Raw genomic sequence first — 15,387 nt, 5'->3', positions numbered from 1 at the left:
AGCGACGGGTGCCGGGGACGACCGTTGGCGGGGCCGCGGCCGTGAGCGCGTCGCTTACGTCAGCCGGTCGCGGTGGTGGCGAAAGGACGACCACGCGGGCGGTGGCGGATTTCAAGCTCCGCCAACACGCTTTGAAGCGCGTCTCGGCGCGCGACGACGTGAGAGCCCCAGCCCGCAAATCCCCCGCCTCCGCCCGACGACCGTCCTCGACGACCACGACACCGACGCCAGCATGCAGGCCGTCGCTCGCGCACCGGGCCAGCAGCAGCCCGTCAAGATCTACAATGCCGTCTACTCGTCCGTCCAGGTACGTGCACATCTGCCCGCCGCAGACACGCTACAACGCGTCGTCGCGTCTAGGTCTACGAATGCATGGTGCGCGGTATCGCGGTCATGCGCCGCCGCACCGACTCGTACGTGAACGCGACCCAAATACTCAAAGTCGCCGGCGTAGACAAGGGACGCCGTACCAAGATTCTCGAAAAGGAGATCCTGCCAGGGAAACACGAGATCGTGCAGGGTGGGTATGGCAAATACCAAGGCACATGGTGCGTGTCGGTCAGTCCCTGGCAGCCCTCTTCTACTGAACATGCACACAGGATTCCCCTCGAGAGGGGCCGTGACATTGCGGTGCAGTTTGGCGTCGCGCCTCTGCTTGCGCCTCTTTTCGACTTTGTCCCAAATGCTAACGCTCTTGGGGGGCTTCCCGCCGGGTTGCCGAATATAACCTCTGGTCAGTATTGTTTTGTAGCATCCATTATGCCGTGCAGGAGATGGGGAAATGGCCGGTTCGCTTGCACCGCGCAGTGCTCGTGAGCGTCATGGCACGATTACCCGCGTCGTTCAATGCTGCGACTCGCCATGACATTCTGGGATAAAATGCGCTTTCTCTCACGTTAATGGTCCACTCGGTGGCGCTATTCATGCCCGTGTCTGCGGACAGCAGACGGGTTGTATGAATCGCCACCGTAGGTCGTCTTATGTGACCTCTACCATAGCCCCTCTTGCACCCTATGTACCATATCCATCTCTATAGTTGCTAATATGTGGGGCAGGAAACTTCGTGCCCGCTGGTCTCGCACCCCCACCGATCATGCCAGGTTCTGCTCTTCGTTTGTTAAATCAGGGGCGCGCACAAGGCTTATTTACACCTTCAACCTCAGGTACGTAGCCATTATCGACTGTAGTCCATTCTCATGGAACAAACTCGCGCATACAGCCGCGTATCAACAGCATACAGTCAATGTATCTCCCACACCACCCCCGCCCTCTCTCAAACGCTCGCGGTCAGACGTTGACGGCGAGTCTTCCCCTGCTTCCCCGAACCTAGCTTCTCAACAAACACCGAATCATATTGAATCCCCTGATATTCAAATGGTAGAACAATCACGACCGTCTTCATCATCGCCGCAGATGGGCGGTGCGGGCCCGTCCAAGCGCCCACGATTGGACCCGTCACCCTTGCAAGCAGACACAACCATAGACCCTACCCTTGCTGGCATGCACGATCTGCGCGCTGCCACGCCTACAATGGTCAACGGAGTCTCGCGACCAGCCAGCTCTCAGTCCCTCCTGATGAATGGTAAGCCCGACGGACAGGTCGATCCCGAGGTCCTCGAGATCCGCTTCGCGTCTAAGCCATACATACCGAGGACAACGGATGCGGCGGCGCCACTGCGCGACCCGCGAAGAGCGGCCATCGTCACCGCCATCTGCAGAGGCGACGAGCCGCTGCCAATCATTGACCAGATACGCGACATCGGGCCAGACAACCCTGCGCTACAGGTAGACATTGACCTCGTCCTAGACGACCAGGGACACACCGCGCTGCACCTAGCGGCGAGCATGGCGCGGCACGCGATCGTGAACGCGCTCATCGCCAATGGCGCGGACGCGCACCGCGGGAACTACAACGGCGAGACCGCGCTCGTGCGTGCATGCCTTGCCACGCATAACGCCGATCAACAGAGCTTCCACATGCTCGTTGTGGCGCTGCACCCATCCATCCGTACTCTCGACTCATCGAAGAAGTCGGTGATACACCATGTCGTCGCGTCTGCGGGCGTGAAGGGGCGTGCGTCGGCGGCGAGGTATTACCTGGACCAGATATTCTATTGGATCGCGCAGCACCAGGCAGGCGAGTTCCGTTCGATCGTGGACCTGCAGGACGAGCATGGCGATACTCCGCTCAATATCGCTGCAAGGGTCGGGAACCGGAGTTTGGTGAGAACGTTGCTGGATGTGGGTGCAAACCGGATTTTGCCCAACAACCTTGGCCTGCGACCTAGTGACTTCGGCGTCGAGACGGAGGTAGGGCGCTTCCAAATGTCGTAGAGACGCGTATGACTCAATGTTGATGCAATTTGTCGTGATTCGTAGGAACTTGGTGGTGGACCTCGTGCAGAGGACATCCTGAACTCACTTCGATCTGGGCCCTCAGCACCCGTTTTGAAGAGTCAAGATGTTTTAGCTGGTATGTTCGCCATGCTTCTGTCGTAGAATTCGTCTGATGCGAGCGCGTAGAGATGACGACCATGGTCCAAATGCTGGGAAACGACTTCTCAGCGGAGATCAAGACGAAGCAGGATGCGCTCGACGTCACACAGGCCCACCTCCGCGCAGCGACACGTGAGCTCTCTGAGCAAAGGAAGCAGATACATTCTTGGACACAGCGTTGCGGTGAGATGGACCAGGTGAACCAGCGGATACGGAACCTCGAGAAAGCGCTCCAGGAGGAGGACGAATTCGAATGGACGGGCAGAAGAGAGCTGGATGGCTCAGACGCCGGCCCGGTAGCCGGACCCGCGTTCCGTCTGCGAGGACCGACGTACACGATGACGGGCGCAGGCCCGGTCGACCTCTCGTTCAACTTGGATGCTGAGCCGCCGATGCCGACGGTGGATTCTGTACCAAGCCTGATCAAGTTGCGGAGGATGAAGATGTGGCATGACCGGACGGAGCGGATGATGGATGCGAGACTCCGGTCCTTGCAGGGCGCGAGTGCGGAGAAGGAGTTTCAGTGTAAGAAGATCGTGGCGCTGTGTACGGGCGTTCCGATTGACAAGGTCGAGGAGGTGCGTCGCGCTAGCTTTACCTTTAGTGCGCTAGCAGCTGATCATTGTGTTTGTCAGATGCTCGAGAACCTTGTCGTTGCGGTCGAGAGCGAAGCCCAGATTGTGGATATCGGCCGTGTATCAGGGTTTATGCAAAAGGTACGGTAGCCATTCTGCCCGTGTACTGTGCACCGTAGTCATGGCTCTGCATTGTAGGTCAAGAATGGAGTGCTATGATGAGCATTCTGTATGTACCGGACTTTTTCTTCGGGTGCTCGTTCCATGTTTCTGTTTCTTGCAATGTACCATACACTGCATGCATGTTCGGCCATAAGTGCATAATTTTTTTCGTGGCTACCCCTCCTTTCCGCGCGCTTCCAATGGTGTGGTGTGCCTGAGTGACCTCGTCTGGGGCCTCGAAGTCTCAGATATTAATAATCAGAAGTACTGCAGCGTTGCGCCTCTGATGGAATATACAAACACTGTATCTACCTCAGAGGCCAGGATTGATGTGAGCCATAGGCTACCATAGGTTTGGCTTAGACCTTCTAAGTAGCACTGTTTTCCGTCTCAAATTTCATTATGATACCTGGCTGGAGCGAGCGCTGTGATGGAGTCAATCGCGACGGCGAGGGACTGGGCAAGTAGTTAGGCGGCGGGCGTGCAAGTGACATGTTGGACTACAGTACACACTAGTACACGTTGGAGTCATAGTCATGTCTGTGATCCGTCTTCCACCTAGCATGTGGTATCAACACCTATCCTTCATCCTAGGCCCCCCTTCCCTCGAGACGGGAGTTCAGTCACAAAGGGCTGCGGCGGTTTGCTTGAAAAAAATTGGTGATCAGTTCTGCCAGCTAAGAAGCAACATGAGATGATCGAGGGTCAGAGACTGGTTGCACTCCGAGCCAGCGTACTCACCGAGACGGACGAGCCCCGCGAATCCTTGGTAAGATCCATATCACGGAAGGTACACTCATCCAGGGTATCATCATATAGCATATGCGTGAAGAAAGGCTTCGTATGTTCCACGCCAGCTTGCGTTCTGAGCTGCATGAACTCGTGAAGCATACAGTTGGAGGCCTTGGCGACGACTCCTGTGCAGGCCTCTTTATTACGTCGGTGGCGCTGGTACAATTGATCCAGGTAGAGCGGCTTCAGGTTGTCTGCCGGTCGTTTGATGACGCCCACTCGAGCCACCCCCGTTGTTTCCTGGACTTGCGATGTCTTCAGCAACTGGCCTCGCTGAGAGGGAGCATAACTCTCAGCGTCAGGGCAGTGGTGTGATGTCATAGGAAGTGAACTTACAGCCGCGTACGCTTTAAATTCTGTGTCGTGCAGACCTTTCCTGGCAAATGCTGCAGGAACCTCCACTGATCAGGCCCGTCAATGATCTTGTAGACAATGCCGTTTTCCCCGAGATTCGCACTCTCCTGCACCTTCAGAGTTGTACCTTGCATCACCATGGTCTCGACTGTCATCGTGAACGAGAGTCAGCATGCTGGACATGCATATAGGTAAGTGGAATCTTACTGCCAGTGTGCGGTGCACCCTCGGGCTGAGGCACTAGTTGTCCACGCGGTCCGACTCGGATACCTGTATCAGGGATGTTCATGGCATCATCAGCGGCCTGGATGCTCTTAGGCAAGCTGTCAGCAATATACGCAAGACGGATACGAAGCACACACGCACCGTCCTTGCGTTCTCGAGGTAAGCGATGGCATCAATAGGCGCAGCCAATGAGTGGATTACCAGGAGAGAAGGAAGGAGGATGTACAGGACGAAAGCAAGCATCACCGACTCGAGGGCCTCAGAGACGGAGCGAGGAATGGGTCAAGAGAACGCCGGACTGAACGAAACGAAGAGGGAGCGGACCAGCCGGGCTGAGCTCCATGGCTTCCTCCAGCCTTTTGATGTGCTGTTGTACGCTTCTTAGACAGATTCATTTTCCTACGATGGAAGCGAGACTGTCTGACACAGTATGAGAGGCCGGCGAGAACACCGAGAAACATTCTGACCTGCTTCGTACAGCCTTCACTCTATGGAGTAAATTATCCACATATCACAACTCGCTCGCATGTGGTACATGTCCGTTGAGGCCCACTTTTCAAGTTTGAGAGTGGATTAAACACCGTATACAGAGAACACATGCTACAGGGACAATCCGAGTCAGTGACCCACATATGCATTGCACTGTGTCGAGCGCAAGGGGTGTTCTCACAGCGGCTAACTCTTCCCGAAGTTGCGACTCTCCATGATGGTGTATGGGTATGATCATATGCTTAGACTCCCTAATGCTGAGGGGGACCATGAGCTATCACCGAAAGCCTCGCCGAAGCATGTGTGCCGACCCACCTTTCCGAGGCCCACTGTTCGAATGAGAGACGTATGCACTCTACTGTGTGTTATTGCTGACAAGGGTCAGCATGTCAAGCTCAATACGAAGGTCACGTCACAATGCCTTCACACAGGCGGTATGTGCGCACGAGCCCGGGAACCACGAATGCTCCGCAGGTCTGGGTGACCGGAATTGCTAGGTTCGGTCTGGTGTGAGACTAAGATTCAGTTTCCAATGAGACACAGGACCAACACAACCACCAGCCATGGCTTGGCTAGTCTCGACTCAAGACATGGGAGTTTGTCTCAATCTGGTTGTGAAACCTAGGGGCCTGGAGCTTGGCAGGGTAACAAGAAAGCATTTGGATGCGGATACGAGCGATACAATAAAGACTAGACATTACGTACATACAGGTCAAGCCTGCCTCCAACGAGATGTGACGAGCATTCCCCCCTTCCTCCTCTCCGTGGTCCACGAAAACATTTAGTGCGAGTTTTTGTCTAGACGTCGCTCGATGGCTTCGCCGCGAAGTGCAGCGTCCAGGACGACAGTAGCCGCCTTGCGTTGACTTGGTCGCCGTCCAATCTGCAGAGGTTGTCAGCAATGTACAAGCAGATATCAAGAGGAGAGCATACCCTGGCGTCCCGTATGTGAGGGGTGAGATGTAGCAGAACATGATGAACATCGCAAGCACGAAAACCCCGACGATGATCGGGCCTTTCATGCCGACGTCCGCGTACGTTGAAGGCTTGGGGTGCGTGGAGGGACCGCGGATGGAGATGGGGTAGTTCACGGTCTCGGAGAGCACGAAGCTGAGCACGGAGCCTGCGACCAGCGCAGATGCGAGGTGCGAAGGGAGGTAGTGATGGATGAAGAGCTGACGACTCATCACGTAGAAGGGGAAGTAGTGCACTGCCCAGAAGATGAGGAAGAAGCCGGTCGAGTTCCAGAGCCTGTTGCGGACGGCTGCGAGAGGCGTCAGCAGGTAGCGTAGGAGATATAATGGTGTACTCACAGTCATGGATGGGTTCAACGCCTCGTCTGCGGGCGATCAAGTCGGCCCCGATGATACCGACGTACGTCGAGATTGCGACGACACATGTCCACCAACCGATAAGGTTACCGATCAGGTAGATTTGCTTCTGCCCCGTGTTGTCCGTCCAGAAACTGATACCGCTGAGGAGGAAAGGCCAATTGATGGGGCTGCTGGCGTAGGGGTGAGACGCAGTCAACCCGGCGTTGTGCTGCACCATGAGAAGCTGCAACTCTGCGAACTTCTTGAAGAAGTTGCGGCTCTTGGGCTTCTTGTTGCCTATGTTCAAGCGGTTCCCAACATCGGCACCGGCTGTTTCACACAATGTCAGACGCGGTCACGTGGAATAAATTAAGCGCGTCTTACTTTCTTCGGCAACGATGTTGTCGACGAACCAGATGTTGCTCTTCTCGTTGATGTTCTTGTTGCCGTTGATCTCCTGCTGATTGAACGCCCACTCAGGCAATTGTTTCGGGTGCGTCCACATCGCCACCTTGGTCGGCACGTGGATAAGCTTGAAGTGTCCCGACTTGCTCTTCCACGACTCCCCTTCCTCGGCATCAACAAGCGATAGTCTAAACAGCGTGTCGTTGTGACGCGAGTAGTCGTCTTTCGGCCAGGTCGTAAACTCCTCGTTTGTTGCCATAAGCGGCGATGCGACGTCGTGCGTGAGCAAGTAGGTCTGAGTGCTGACATGGAGCAGCTGGATAACGTCGTTCTCGCGGACGATGCGGCCACGACCAGTTTCGGGTAGTGCTTTGGTGGGGATAATCTGCCAGTGGTTGTTAGAATCCTCGTGGCCATAGCCCGTAACCTGCTGTCCTGCATGGAATGTAAGCAAGAAACGGCAACACAGATGCGTTTACATACCTTGACTGCTGACACGGCCATCATCATATCTCAACGGGTAGCGCTCCGGGTGAGAGTGCAAGAAGACGCGTGTGTCCCTATGCCGGATGGAGATTGAATCGAAGTAATGGATTTCTGACGCGATGTCAATGTCTGACCACGAGAGGGAATGCCTTGCATACCTTGGCTGTTCAACAGCAGTTCGTTGCCCTGGAGTGTCTCCTGGAACGCGGGACTCATGAACGTGTCACCGGGACCAGTGTGCGTCAAGATGGTGAGGTGGATCCAGAAGAAGAACAAGTAGAGGAATACGGGTAAAACGATGAGCCCGACAGCCCTGGCCATGAAGTGTTTTGTGAAATATTCCTGACAACGGGCCAACCATTAGAAGAAGCACGCGAAAGAAGACACACGACTAACCATGCTATGTCCCTTCTTGATGTCGAGAATATCCCAAAGGTCGATCAACACAGGAATGCCAATCGCCACGACAGTCAAGATACCGTTGACTTTGGACGCCCATGCGCAGGCCATGAAGGTACCCGTACCGAGCAGCCAGCCCCACCATTCGGACGAGAACTCCCTGAGTCCTCAGTGAGCATTGTATGAAAAGGACACGATGATCGACATACTGGTAGCGCAATTTCCGGAAACGAACATAGCAGTACATGGTCATGGAAATAAAAAAGATCAAGATCGCATCCAGGAGGATGAGACGGCCTTGTGCGACGTGAGCACTATCTGGAAGTGAAGGTTACTATGCTTACAACCATGACGCAGTCATTTCAACGTACCAAAGAGGACCAATGACGCGGAGAAGGCTGCAATGATCGTAGAATATCCGCACTCCTTCATGATTCCGTAGACGATGGGCACAGTCATACTCGAGAGGAACGCAGGGAGTGCGCGCATGCCGACATAAGGAACGTGATTCTCCGTGTAACTGTCTCCGATGTTGTCGAAGAGGAAGTGACCATCGTACCCGACAAACCAGCCAGCAAGACCGAATAGCATCTTCGCGAGCGGAGGGTGCACATCGAAGTAGTATTGTCTTGTGATGTAATACGACGCGAACTTGCCGAAATGCACTTCATCGAAGCTAGATGCGTATATAACAGTGGTTCACGCGTCAAACCACGATGATGGCACGGTATGGATGTGGAGACGCACACTACTTGGTCTGGATGGTTGATCTTGTAGAACCGGAGAGCAAACGCGAGCACGGTCAAAATCCCGACCACGGCAATATTGGCCTTGTCAGTCTCGAGGATCCTCTCGGCCGCACTCCGGTTTCTCTGCAATGTTCACGCGTCAGTATGACATGCGCTGCACAGCCCTACGTGTCACGCACCGGGCTGGTAAACTCGACCTGGTCGTCATCCTGCGAAACGACGCTGTAGTCTGGGGAGCGTGAGGCTGGACCTCGCCGCTGTCGGAGGGGGGTGGGGGAGTTGAGGCCCGACATGGCGGGATGGAAGTTGCGGGGGACAATGGCCAACTGCCCGCGCCGTTATGTTCAGCGCGCACACGTGGCCGATCGCACAACAGATCTAAAGCCTTTGCCAAACAGACCACAACAGCCCTCGTCTCTGGCGCCCGCTACCGACCATCCTTCAGCCACCGCCGCGAAGGCTCTCTGCAGCCATGTCCGAGCTTACCCTCGATACCCTCGTCGACGATGGCAACTACCTGGCCTCGGAGCGCGCTCGCCTGGAGAACAAAGTCCTGCTTGATGAACTCGAGCGCAAGAAGAAGGCGCGTAGTCTCGCGGTGCCTACCGACGACAACAAAGTGAAAGCTAGACTGCGTGAGATTGGGGAACCCATCACGCTCTTTGGTGAACGCGTAAGCTCGCTCTCTTCAATGAGCATGTGCTGGACCTTATCCTGGCATAGGCTGCCGACAGACGAGACCGTCTCATTTATGTCTTGTCACAAATCAACGCCGCAAGGGGGGACGATGCTATGCAAGTGGACGAGGAGGAGAGCTCAGAAGAAAGTGAGGAAGATGTACGGCGCACAGATCTCTACTGCGTTATGCAGCCCCTGAACTCATTGCTCTAGGTGGAAGAGTTTTACACGCCCGGCGCTTTGGAGCTGCTCGGGGCGCGTAGGCGAATAGCGGAGTACTCTCTGCCCAGGTTGGATTTCCGCTACCGATAGGTGGATATCAGGAAGGTGCTTACTGCGTCTTTTGCGTGCTGTTGATCCCATGTAGAGCTCAAAAAAGAGTGGCGCAGCAGCGGTTAGACAGCAAGATTCCTCTGGGACGCATTATTGATATCCGGAAGAAGGTCTTCGCGGAAGCTCGGGTGCGTCTTGTGTGGTGACAATGGTGGCCTACTCAACCCAGCATCAATACGTTTCAGCGATTTGCGGAATTGGGTTCTCAGATCGGTGACGACCGACCGATCGCGCAAGTCAGATTTTCTCCCAATAGTGAGATCCTAGCAACGGGTAGTTGGTCAGGCAATGTCAAGCTGTGGAACATTCCCAACTGCACACCAATGCGGACACTACGAGGTTTGTGCCATGTGTTCACAGTCGAAGTGCGCAGATACTGAATTCTTGTGAAGGCCATACTGACAGAGTCGGAGGAGTAGCTTGGCATCCGCAAGCTACACTGAGCCAAAGTGGAGATATTGTCAATCTAGTCAGCGGCGCTGGTGATATGAATGTGAATCTATGGTCTCTGAATAGGTGTGGCGCATTTTGGGCTGTATGGGAAATCCATCTGACGTCGTACCAGCGAGACACCACTATCGACAATGAAAGGACATGCAGATCGTATATGTAGGGTGGCCTTTCATCCGAGTGGCAACTATGTTGCTAGTGCCAGTTTCGACACGTCATGGAGGTTGTGGGATGTCGCATCGTCGAGAGAGCTTCTTCTCCAAGAAGGTCACTCCAAAGAGGTTTACGCAATAGAGTTTCAAGAGGATGGTGCTCTTATCGCATCAGGGTAACTTTCCTATCCCTTCTCGCTAATCAACCTCCATTAATACTATGTCATAGAGGACTGGACGCAATTGGCCGTGTTTGGGACCTAAGGACAGGTCGTACAGCGATGGTGCTGGACGGCCACGTCCAGGGCATCTTTTCAATTGCGTTCTCTCCCAATGGGTGGGTATCTTGCTGCGCAATTCTCATTGTCTTGCTAACGCCAAGGACAGTTATCAAATCGCCACCGGTTCCGGCGACGACACCATACGAATATGGGACATGCGGTCCCTGAAGGCACTCTACACCATACCAGGCCACCTTTCTAACGTCGCAGACGTGCGCTTCTACCGCGGGATGGACTTGCCATATGCCCCCTTCTCGCCCACACAAGACGTCGAAGTGAATGGGATGGACGAGAAGCCAGACGCCGACGACAAGGCACGCGCTCAGGAAGCGGAAGAACGTAAATACCGCTCTGGGCTATACATGGCCAGCGCGGGCTACGATGGCCTGGTCAAAATCTGGAGTGCGGATGACTGGCAGCTCTTGCGCACGCTCCCGACGGACGGAGGCAAGGTGATGTCGGTGGACTTGTCAAACGACGCCAAGTATCTCGCGTCGGGGACGTATAACAGGAACTTCCAACTATTCGCTCCGGACGAGAGCGTTGTCGTGTAGGTAGCATGAAACGCAGAGGTCGATGTATACCCGCGTGTGTGCGGTTTCCGTTGTGGGTCGATTTCAGGGAACAGAACCCGGGAGCAAATTGACGTTCTTGTGTGAACGAACCCTAATTACGCGACGGTGTTCAGCGCCGTTCCCATGTCAGTTCTTCGACTTCGTTACTGAGCCCCAATGTTCACCACAATTTCCAGGCTGTGCGTTGGTATTGCCCAATCATTGCTTGTACTTGTCCCTGTTCCTGCTGAGCCTGATGGTGCTTTCTGAAGCAGTTGTGTGCGGGTCGGCTAGCTATGTGATAGGAGCGCCGTTGATCATTTATTTTGATCCGCACAATCCGCGCGGCCGCTATGTAAGTATGAATACACTGATAGTTTTGTCGCTTACGTGCTCGTGGGCCATGACACTACATATATGAAGGGCCCTGAACAGTGTCGTGGCGAAGCTTCGCCCGTTGTTGCCGTCGTTCACTTTGACTGTGATCTGCAGACCTTCTTTCACAGTCCTCCTGTCCCGTCGTTACTACCTCGCAGCGTCACCATGGCTGGGTTGCTGGCTACGCTCAGATACTCCAGGCGTATTCATAAGCAATGCCGCCCCGCAGAACCCACGTTCAATACGGACCAGATACCCGATCTGAGCGGCAAGGTCATGATAGTCACAGGTAGGTCTATTCAGACACATGATCGAAGACTCCGGAAAGGCTCTAACGTGGATTTGACAGGTGGAAACGCTGGGATTGGGAGACAGACTGTGAAGGTATGGCCACGGTAACCTATGGTCAACCAGTACCCATGCTGGTCCGCACAGGTTCTGCTCGAGCACAATGCAAAAGTCTACATGGCTTCGAGGGACGAAAAAAAGGCACGCATCGCCATTGAAGAGTTGAAGGAGCAAACAGGGAAAGAGGCTCTCTATCTGGAACTCAACCTTGCAAGCCTTGCATCCGTCAGAAAGGCCGCGAGCAAATTATCGAGGTTCGCCCTCGCCCTTGTTCAGATAAGATCCTGCTGTCAGGGCTGAGGCGGTTCTCCGATAGCAAGGAACCAGAATTGCATGTCTTGTTCAATAACGCGTCAGTACACTCTGAGCATGAAGGCATTATTGTTCCCTGACGCGGTCATTCCGAACAGCGGTGTTTCGACAATCCCTATCGATTGGGTCACAGATGATGGATATGACATGACGTTTGGGACAAATGTCATTGGTGAGTCTACCCTATTCGACCGCTCGAATGTGCTGACATTCGTTACGGTAGGACACTTCCTGTTGACGAAGCTGCTTCTTCCTGCCCTTCTTGCGGGCAAGGCTACATCGTCAGACCGTTTCTCTCGAGTGATCTGGCTGTCATCCTACGCGTCATATCTGTCGACACTGAGTTATGACACGTTCAAGGAGGGTCCTGCGCGAAGAAAAGCTGGCTACGGCATGATGTACTTCCAGAGCAAGTTTGTCAGAATTTTTCCTCGACGAATCTTGCGCCCGAGTCTGATCAGAGTCTTGCAGGCAAACGTTGTTCTAGCTCATGAGTGCGCACGACGTTTTGGATCACAAGGGATCCTGTCGCTTTCGGTCAACCCTGGTACGCTCTGAATCTTTGTCATTGGGTAATGCCAGGCATTCTCATATAATCAGGCAATATCCAGACGGACATCATGAAGTACGCTTCAGCGAGCGATCACAAGTTTGTCGTGAGTCGCCGCTCAGTTCTCACCTTCTACAAAGCATCCGACAAGGTGTGCTTTCCTAGGAACTCTTCCTTAAACTGTATCCGGTAGAATACGGTGTCTTGGGTCAGCTCTGGGCGGGGACGATGCCGGAAGCATTGAAGCACAACGGCGAGGTGAGTGTGGTTATAGAATCAGACGTCCAAGAGAGGTTTATGTCATTCGCAGTATGTTGCCCCATGGGCAAGAGTCGACATTCGTCCCAGAGAAGACGCCTATCAGGAGAAGGTCGGTTCGAAGTTGTGGGATTGGTTGGATACCGAAGTAGAAGCGAAGTGATGAGAATCTCAGTGTTGCGATTTCCATCACATTGTCCGGCACTCGTTCGGGGATACCGCGCTTCTGCAGGTGTGTAGTAGTATATTACCATTGCTAAATTGATCACGCAAGCTTCTATGCGCCATTCTCATCCTGATAATTCGAGGCTTCCTTGTTCACTCCTCACGCATCGAGCAAAGCGGAAGATCAAGTATTCATATCATCAACTAAAGGCGCATCCAGACGTATCGTAACACCGGAGCAAGTAACACAAGGCGAGTCGCGAGCGACCATCCCAAGCTACCTCCGCTCTGACCAAACTCCTAAGCAGCAAACGCGAGCTTCCTCTTGAGCGCACCCCAGAACATCCTCACAGGGCTAGGGGACGTGTCGGGGCAGGAGGGGATCGAAACGTTCTCGATTAGCGGCGGTGCCGCTGCGTCGGTGGCTGCTAGTGCTGGGACGTCAACCGCGATATCGCTCGCGACGTCGGCGTCCTCAGGGGGAGCGTTCATGGTGGGGGAAACCCAGGAGAACCACCACCAAGGGTCTTTGTCATCGTCGTCCTCGCCGAAGGGAGCGGGAGTCGGGATGAAGGCCGACTTGACTGTGACGGACTCGTGGACTGGCGCGGGAAGGTGTGTCGTCACAGGTATCTGCCTCATGGCGACCTCAAGCCAATTACTGTAAAGAATGTCAGTGGACTCGTTCATCAAGCTCATTGATGAAGTGGGCTCACATCGACATGAAGTAAGGGTGTTTCTTGATCGCCGCAATGGAGGGGCGCTTGCTCGCGTCAACCTGTAGCATCTGGAAGCGTATGAGTTTCAAGTTGTCCAGGTTCCACTGTAGGGATACTCACTTTGTGCACCAGGTCGCGCGCGTCGTCGTCAACATCTATATCCAGGTCGTCGGGGAAAGTAAGGGGTTTGCGAATAGTAGCGAAGCACGTCTCCAGCGCAGGGAGGTACTTGCTATGTGGCCCAAATGGAAGCTATATGAGTGCGTGTCCGTCAGCCATCATTCTCGTATACAGAAGCGGCGTACTCACACGACCGGTAAGCATTTCGTAGATGGTAACGCCCGCGGACCAAACGTCCGCTGGGTATGACTGGGGAGCATTTGGCTTGCGCCACACCTCCGGGGCCATGTACACGGGTGTGCCAACACCGCGACAAGTCGCGTCCGCCCTTTCGAACTCGAGGTTCTTCGGCTCGACGATGCCGGCTTCCTCCATGGCGTCCTGGAACTCCTTCCATGGCGCGAGCGGGCTTGGCTCGTTGAAGCTGCGAGCCATACCGAAGTCTGCGACGACGAGGTGGCCGCGGTTGTCCAGGAGCAGGTTGTCGGGCTTGATGTCGCCGTGTACGACGCGCTTCTCGCGGAGCAGGCCGAGCGCGAAGATCTGTGGGCGTTGTCAGTGGGCTCGCTACATGGGATTGTGCTCGACTCACCAGCTCGGCTGCGAAGCGGCGGGCGTCAACAGGAGAGAGACGGCCGCGGCCCAGGAAAGAACCTAGGCTGCCGTTCGGGTAGTATTTCTGCGGTGACGGTCAAATGAAGATCGCGGTATTTTCTGTACGGATAACTCACCATAAGAAGGAAGAAGTGTGCACTGTCGTAGAAGGAACCCTGCAACTCGACGAACCAAGGGATGCCCGCCAGCCGTTTGAGAGTAGTCTGCTCCTCGAACAGGTGGAGGTAAGACTTCGGCTTCAGCTTGGCAGCTTTGGTGACCTTTAGGGCGTGGCTGCGACCCGTATACCTGTCCTTGACGAGGGTGACCACTCCCTGTGCCCCACGCCCCAGGATCTTAATGCCCTCGAAGTCGGAGACACTGAGGGCGCCCTGCTTGCTAGTCTCAGGGCCATCGTCAACCAGCGTGGAGGTCCTGGAGAGCGCGGGAGAGGCGGGCACTGGGAGGGTCACGGTCGAGACGGTCTGTAAGGTGCGTTGAGATGTCTTGCCATCGGAGAGGTCGATCGTGTGGAAGGTGTGCGTCGACGCCATGCGGCTGAGCAGGCAGTGATTGACGTCGTACTGCGAACAGGTTGAATTCTTGACTACCAACGAGCGAGACACGAAGGTCTGGAGCCTCGAGTCGATGGGCTCGACAGGCTCGGCCTTGCAGGCGATCTAAGAGAAAGGGTGTGTAGAACTGTGAATAGCACTTCGAGACGAGGTTGACTTACGATGCTCCCAGCCTCGTCAAACACCAAGCGAACGTGGACATCGTCTGCATCGACGGCGTCCTGTACACAAGACCATGCGGTGTGTTCTCGGTGCTCGGTAACCTTGACTGGCTTGCAGGGCAGAGTCTGCATGGGTAGCACAGGGTCAGGGAAGCGCGAGCAATGCTCGAGACCCAACGGGACTTACGCGGGTTGGCTTGACCTTGCGGGGGCCCGAAGACATCCCAAAGAGGTTTGAGGCAGGCGCGAAGAGCTTGAAGGGCATCTTGGGCTTGAGGGCTGAGGGACGTATGTAGTTCTGCTGACAGGGAAGA

At 54.8% G+C, this 15,387-nt stretch overlaps 6 protein-coding genes across 6 annotated transcripts; 3 read left to right on the top strand and 3 right to left on the bottom strand.

Moving 5' to 3' along the window:
• Positions 1-160: 160 nt before the first annotated feature.
• C8Q71DRAFT_746543 (apses-domain-containing protein) lies at positions 161-3,507 on the top strand. Its single transcript, XM_047923080.1, has 9 exons — positions 161-307; positions 361-548; positions 600-733; positions 1,056-1,163; positions 1,220-2,310; positions 2,380-2,473; positions 2,524-3,074; positions 3,132-3,212; positions 3,270-3,507. Exons 1-9 carry the CDS (start codon positions 233-235, stop codon positions 3,288-3,290), a joined length of 2,343 nt encoding a protein of 780 aa, XP_047781914.1. The 5' UTR covers positions 161-232; the 3' UTR covers positions 3,291-3,507.
• Positions 3,508-3,809: 302 nt separating this feature from the next.
• On the bottom strand, positions 3,810-5,134 carry C8Q71DRAFT_846668 (uncharacterized protein). The gene is made up of 6 exons (XM_047926645.1): positions 5,072-5,134; positions 4,746-5,024; positions 4,587-4,692; positions 4,362-4,527; positions 3,975-4,298; positions 3,810-3,910 (listed from the first exon to the last, which is right to left on the bottom strand). The coding sequence occupies exons 2-5, from the start codon at positions 4,845-4,847 to the stop codon at positions 4,283-4,285; spliced, it is 390 nt and encodes a 129-aa protein (XP_047781913.1). The 5' UTR covers positions 4,848-5,024; positions 5,072-5,134; the 3' UTR covers positions 3,810-3,910; positions 3,975-4,282.
• Positions 5,135-5,731: 597 nt separating this feature from the next.
• C8Q71DRAFT_831107 (glycosyltransferase family 39 protein) lies at positions 5,732-8,762 on the bottom strand. The gene is made up of 11 exons (XM_047926365.1): positions 8,625-8,762; positions 8,444-8,568; positions 8,068-8,372; positions 7,906-8,014; positions 7,694-7,856; positions 7,456-7,639; positions 7,295-7,408; positions 6,791-7,246; positions 6,407-6,736; positions 6,027-6,357; positions 5,732-5,976 (listed from the first exon to the last, which is right to left on the bottom strand). The coding sequence occupies exons 1-11, from the start codon at positions 8,736-8,738 to the stop codon at positions 5,892-5,894; spliced, it is 2,316 nt and encodes a 771-aa protein (XP_047781912.1). The 5' UTR covers positions 8,739-8,762; the 3' UTR covers positions 5,732-5,891.
• Positions 8,763-8,867: 105 nt separating this feature from the next.
• Positions 8,868-11,261, top strand: C8Q71DRAFT_746536 (WD40-repeat-containing domain protein). The gene is made up of 10 exons (XM_047923079.1): positions 8,868-9,118; positions 9,169-9,282; positions 9,337-9,413; positions 9,491-9,584; positions 9,642-9,795; positions 9,849-9,972; positions 10,022-10,234; positions 10,288-10,395; positions 10,446-11,039; positions 11,091-11,261. Exons 1-9 carry the CDS (start codon positions 8,918-8,920, stop codon positions 10,891-10,893), a joined length of 1,533 nt encoding a protein of 510 aa, XP_047781911.1. The 5' UTR covers positions 8,868-8,917; the 3' UTR covers positions 10,894-11,039; positions 11,091-11,261.
• A 175-nt stretch (positions 11,262-11,436) lies between these two features.
• Positions 11,437-12,902, top strand: C8Q71DRAFT_702658 (uncharacterized protein; the record flags this gene model as incomplete). The annotated part of the gene is made up of 10 exons (XM_047920260.1): positions 11,437-11,560; positions 11,621-11,655; positions 11,707-11,873; positions 11,936-11,971; positions 12,030-12,103; positions 12,155-12,348; positions 12,403-12,478; positions 12,532-12,587; positions 12,647-12,739; positions 12,792-12,902. 10 exons carry the CDS (start codon positions 11,437-11,439, stop codon positions 12,900-12,902), a joined length of 966 nt encoding a protein of 321 aa, XP_047781910.1.
• A 714-nt stretch (positions 12,903-13,616) lies between these two features.
• Positions 13,617-14,891, bottom strand: C8Q71DRAFT_831098 (kinase-like domain-containing protein; the record flags this gene model as incomplete). The annotated part of the gene is made up of 6 exons (XM_047926364.1): positions 13,617-13,691; positions 13,744-13,875; positions 13,933-14,071; positions 14,132-14,286; positions 14,336-14,422; positions 14,475-14,891. 6 exons carry the CDS (start codon positions 14,889-14,891, stop codon positions 13,617-13,619), a joined length of 1,005 nt encoding a protein of 334 aa, XP_047781909.1.
• Between the last annotated feature and the right edge of the window lie 496 nt (positions 14,892-15,387).

Source organism: Rhodofomes roseus (assembly GCF_022264815.1).
Source record: "Rhodofomes roseus strain CIRM-BRFM 1785 chromosome Unknown C8Q71scaffold_5, whole genome shotgun sequence".
Lineage (NCBI taxonomy): Eukaryota > Fungi > Basidiomycota > Agaricomycetes > Polyporales > Fomitopsidaceae > Rhodofomes > Rhodofomes roseus.
Note: the sequence above shows the minus strand (reverse complement) of the source record. Positions and strands in the feature narration are given on the sequence as shown.

What these genes read in the sequence shown, in the direction of transcription:
- C8Q71DRAFT_831107 (XM_047926365.1), bottom strand. Translation starts at nt 8,738, where the DNA reads ATGTCGGGCCTCAACTCCCCCACCCCCCTCCGACAGCGGCGAGGTCCA. An exon ending in TCAAGAAGGGACATAGCATG is followed by an intron (nt 7,640 to 7,693) that starts GTTAGTCGTGTG and finishes GCCCGTTGTCAG; the next exon opens with GAATATTTCACAAAACACTT. An exon ending in CGTTGAACCCATCCATGACT is followed by an intron (nt 6,358 to 6,406) that starts GTGAGTACACCA and finishes CGCCTCTCGCAG; the next exon opens with CCGTCCGCAACAGGCTCTGG.
- C8Q71DRAFT_746536 (XM_047923079.1), top strand. Translation starts at nt 8,918, where the DNA reads ATGTCCGAGCTTACCCTCGATACCCTCGTCGACGATGGCAACTACCTG. An exon ending in AATCTATGGTCTCTGAATAG is followed by an intron (nt 9,973 to 10,021) that starts GTGTGGCGCATT and finishes ACGTCGTACCAG; the next exon opens with CGAGACACCACTATCGACAA. An exon ending in GGTGCTCTTATCGCATCAGG is followed by an intron (nt 10,235 to 10,287) that starts GTAACTTTCCTA and finishes ACTATGTCATAG; the next exon opens with AGGACTGGACGCAATTGGCC.
- C8Q71DRAFT_746543 (XM_047923080.1), top strand. Translation starts at nt 233, where the DNA reads ATGCAGGCCGTCGCTCGCGCACCGGGCCAGCAGCAGCCCGTCAAGATC. An exon ending in CCGTCTACTCGTCCGTCCAG is followed by an intron (nt 308 to 360) that starts GTACGTGCACAT and finishes CGTCGCGTCTAG; the next exon opens with GTCTACGAATGCATGGTGCG. An exon ending in GTTGCCGAATATAACCTCTG is followed by an intron (nt 734 to 1,055) that starts GTCAGTATTGTT and finishes TATGTGGGGCAG; the next exon opens with GAAACTTCGTGCCCGCTGGT.
- C8Q71DRAFT_846668 (XM_047926645.1), bottom strand. Translation starts at nt 4,847, where the DNA reads ATGCTTGCTTTCGTCCTGTACATCCTCCTTCCTTCTCTCCTGGTAATC. An exon ending in ACCTCGAGAACGCAAGGACG is followed by an intron (nt 4,693 to 4,745) that starts GTGCGTGTGTGC and finishes AGCTTGCCTAAG; the next exon opens with AGCATCCAGGCCGCTGATGA. An exon ending in GGGTGCACCGCACACTGGCA is followed by an intron (nt 4,528 to 4,586) that starts GTAAGATTCCAC and finishes TCACGATGACAG; the next exon opens with TCGAGACCATGGTGATGCAA.